This window comes from Trypanosoma theileri (genome assembly GCF_002087225.1).
Source record: "Trypanosoma theileri isolate Edinburgh chromosome Unknown TM35_Tth_56_V1, whole genome shotgun sequence".
Taxonomy (NCBI): domain Eukaryota; phylum Euglenozoa; class Kinetoplastea; order Trypanosomatida; family Trypanosomatidae; genus Trypanosoma; species Trypanosoma theileri.
In genome coordinates this window covers 38,355-42,439 of record NW_021639898.1, presented here as the reverse complement: position 1 = coordinate 42,439, position 4,085 = coordinate 38,355, and the positions used below count along the sequence as shown (strand labels likewise).

Here is a 4,085-nt window from a genome sequence, read left to right as displayed (position 1 = left end):
AATGGTTAAACTAATATAATTATAATTGCGTACATCCCTCATGGGTGAATAAACTAATAATCTGTTTACTAGCTTTCTCTTTTAATTAGAAAATCTTTTCTTTTACTTTTATGTGTTGGCTGTTTTAATTCCATTACTTGCTTTTCCCGTTGTGTGTGTTTGCAGAAAACTGGGCTGTTCTGCTCACTGACGGTATACATCTCTTGCTAGTACACACAGATCTGTGTGTCCAGTAATTTAATACATAAACTAGAGCCATGGGATATTGTGTGTTTGGCTCTCTCTGTTATTTGGGTATTCTGTAGTGTTCTTTTTTTTTCTGTAAAGGAATACATATTAATATCATTGCAAGGGGGATATTCCTTTTTTTTTGCTTAACTGTACAGTTGATGCTTCTCTTTCTCTCTATCCCACTGTTAGAATTTGTTGTACTGGTGTATGTTTGTTTGTTTCTATTTTAATTTATTGCTGCTCTTCCTTATTTTTATTTGTATTAGTCTATTGTAGTAAAACACAACAATGGCGAAGGCTGTAATGGTGAGGTGTTACCTGCTCTGTTTATTAATTCTTGCACTGTGTTGTGCTTGTGGGTTAGTATGTGCTGATAGTCCTAAAGCTTCTAATGTCCTTATTAAAACTTCTACTGTTGGTGTTCCTTCTCTTGTTCGTCGTGCCATTACTGCTTCTGGAGATGTTGGTAAAGATGATGAAAAGGACGATAAAAAGAAAGAGAATAGTCGTGTTAGTCTCGATCTTGCTCCTGATGTTCCTTGCTTTGATGGTTCCACTCCTTTGGATGATATAATTTGTTCTTCTCCTCCTCCTCCTCCTCCTCCTTACCCACCACCACCTCCTGGTTCTTCTACTGGTCCTGGTGATCACAAGACTTCTATTGATGGTGAAGCTACTGGTGATCATGCTCAAACTATTGCAATGGACTCTGGTCGGATTACACAGGACCGCACTACTCCTCACGGTGCACAAGGTCATGCAGATGATGGTGGTGAACATTCAGATGGCCTTTCTAATGGACCTGCTGCTCCTCCCACTACATCTTCTACACCTGCTGGTGGGATCAGTACTGCCTCTGCAGGTGAAGCTGCACAAACTTCTTCTTCTTCTCCCGGAAATTCAGCCACAGAGAGTAACAGTGGTTCTAATGGTGCAACGACTGAAAAAGGAAGTACATCTGAAAGAAGTGAATCAACAAGTACCCAAGAAGGTGATGTGGGAAATACAGAAACAACCACCACCACCACAACACTTCCTCCTGAACCTGCAAACAACAAGAAGGGTGATGCAGACAGCAGCAGCAGTATCAGCAGTTCTGTGTGGATGCGTGTACCACTACTGATTGTGGTTACACTGGCCTGTATTCTTGTTTGCTGATTGTAATGGTGGTGGTAGTGTGACTCAGGTCATCCTTTGTTTTCTTCTTTTTTTGTGCATGCATCCACACTACAGTCTAACTAATCTTCCACTTGTTGGGATTATCTCTTCTTTTTTTGTTTCTTAATGTTATTGTTTTGTTTTATTATCTTTGTTCTATATATATCTTTCTATTGTTTGTGTGTTTTGGGCTACTTTATGCTTTACCCAGTATAATGGGATAGTCTGCTTTTTGGAATGAGAAAATGAAATAATAAACTATATATATATACATGCGTAATAGGGTATACAGCTATTTATACTCACAATTAGTGTATTTCTTTCCTTTAGTTGGTTAATATGGCCTTATTATTAATATGTTTTCTTTTACTATTGGTGTTTTCTTGTGTGCGCTGTGTTTTGTGCTGCATTGTTTGGTCTCTCTGGTTTGTGTAAAGGAAAAGTCATAAAATATATATACACCTATTTATTTGTAATTGTATATATACTGACAGGCGAAGACACTGTTATATATTTATTTGTTTTCTTCATCATCGTTTCGTATTTTTGATTTATGTTTTTTTCTTTTTTTGTGGGAAATATGGGATTTTTTTTTTCATCCTGTATACTGTGGGTTTGGTCTTTAATTGGACTATAAGTGATGTTGGAGTATTATTTTTTCGGTGTTACTAGTTTTTTTTTCGTTTGCTCCTCATGTTGTTTTGTGTGACTGATTGTGTGTTGTGCTCTCCTTTGTTTCTCTCTGTGTGTGTTTCTAATGTATTGAGTGTTTCTATTAATTATATTTTTCTCTTCTTCTTTCTTCTGCATTCAAGTGGCCTATAACTACAAACTAAATCTTGCTGTCGTGATGATGTCTCGTGTGTTGTGTTTTCTTGCTTTGGTGTTGGGTGTTGTCTCTTTGTGTGTGACAGCTGAGGCGAGTTCTGAGTCTGTTCCTCTTCCTACTGGTGGTAAGTGCCCTGAAGGTTACAGTCCTTCTGCTGATGGTGAAAACTGTTCGCGTACTCCTTCTCCACCTGCTATTCTACCACCACCACCTCCTCCTCCTCCTCCTCCTCTTCCCCAACAACCTGGTGGTAAACCTTGTACATCAGATGACACTATTCCTCAGTGCTCTACTAGCGGTAGTGAAGATGAAGCTGCTCGTCCCGATTGTGAGACGTCTACTGAGTCGGAAACTTGCAATACTAAGGAACCCAAGAAGGAAGACAGTTGCCGTGGTGGATCTAGTGATACACATTGTACACACTCACTACAGGAACCTGGTCGAACTACACCTAATCCTGGAGACGAACATCTGGTACGTGGTACACCAGATCCAATTGGTGCTTCTGGTGAACAAGGAGAATCTGCGGATGGTGAGGCTGTATCGGGTGTTGTTTCTTCTTCTTCTGAACCTCCTAATAATGCTGTTGCTCCTTCTTCTACTACATCTGCTGCTCCTGCACTCGCTGAGGGAAGTGAGACTGCGCCTACAGGTGATAGTCACAATGGAGACAGTGTTCTAAGTGAAAGTGGAGCAACAAAGACTTCTCCTAAAAATTCAGACAGCGGGAGTGACGGTGGTTCTGAAACTACACTGACAGAGAACGGTGGTACATCTGCAGAGGGAAGTACGTCTACAGGAATAACAGGTGATGTAGGAAATACAGAAAATACAGATGCAACCACTACCACCACCACCACCACAACAACACTTCCTCCTGAACTCACAAACAACAAGAAGGGTGATGCCGACAGCAGCAGCAGTATCCGCAGTTCTGTGTGGGTGCGTGTACCACTACTGATTGTGGTTACACTGGCCTGTATTCTTGTGTACTGATTGTAATGGTGATGGTGGTGTGACTCAGGTCATCCTTTGTTTTCTTTTCTTTTTTTGCATACATCCCTACAGTCTAACTAATCTTCCACCTGTTGGAGTTATATTCTTCTTTTTATGTTTCTTAATGTTAATGTGTTTTGTGTGTTTTTACTCTCTCTGTGTGTTTATCCTATAATTATTATTATTGCTATTCCATTTTGTGTGTGTGTGTTCTTGGAGACTCTCTGTGTGTGCACCTGGGCTTGCATTATGATAATGATGATGAACTGTTTTTGCAGTAAGGAAAAGGAGAAATAATAATAATAGATGAATTTATATTTATAATTGCGTTTGTATACACATATATAGATTTACACCCATAGTTGTTGTATTTCTGTGTTTATTGGGTACGTTGGGCTAATAGGTAATATCTTTTGTTTGCTTGTGGTTTGCTTGGGCATTCTTTGCTGTACTGCGGGAGTCTGTGATGATATTGATGTCCTTTGCTTCTACCTTTACTGATTTTAATTCTCTGTATTGCCGTGTTTCTGATTTTTTTTTCTACACTGTTGAGGTTCTTTTGTGCTTCTCTACTTGTACACCCTTCTGTTTTTTGGTATTATGAGCATTTTGTTAATCTCTCATATTGTTTTTTTCTTTTTAGTAGAGTATTTTCAAGCGAAACCCAACAACCACTATTATGGCTATGAAGATGATGATGGGCCACCTGCTGTGCTAACTGCCTTTCACCCTGTACTGCTTCTGTGGAAGTGTGATGGCTAACCAACATCAGGGTTATCGTGGTGTACATGGTGCCCCTGGATTGGCTGGAGTGCCTGGTGGTGTTTATCCTGATCCTTTAGGACTCCACGCCGGTATTCCTGGTGCGCCT

General features: G+C 39.9%; 2 protein-coding genes across 2 annotated transcripts; both read left to right on the top strand.

Moving 5' to 3' along the window:
- Positions 1–519: 519 nt before the first annotated feature.
- TM35_000561130 (uncharacterized protein) lies at positions 520–1,389 on the top strand (the record flags this gene model as incomplete). The annotated part of the gene is made up of 1 exon (XM_029030823.1): positions 520–1,389. The coding sequence occupies one exon, from the start codon at positions 520–522 to the stop codon at positions 1,387–1,389; it is 870 nt and encodes a 289-aa protein (XP_028877881.1).
- An 850-nt stretch (positions 1,390–2,239) lies between these two features.
- Positions 2,240–3,214, top strand: TM35_000561120 (uncharacterized protein; the record flags this gene model as incomplete). The annotated part of the gene is made up of 1 exon (XM_029030822.1): positions 2,240–3,214. One exon carries the CDS (start codon positions 2,240–2,242, stop codon positions 3,212–3,214), a length of 975 nt encoding a protein of 324 aa, XP_028877880.1.
- Between the last annotated feature and the right edge of the window lie 871 nt (positions 3,215–4,085).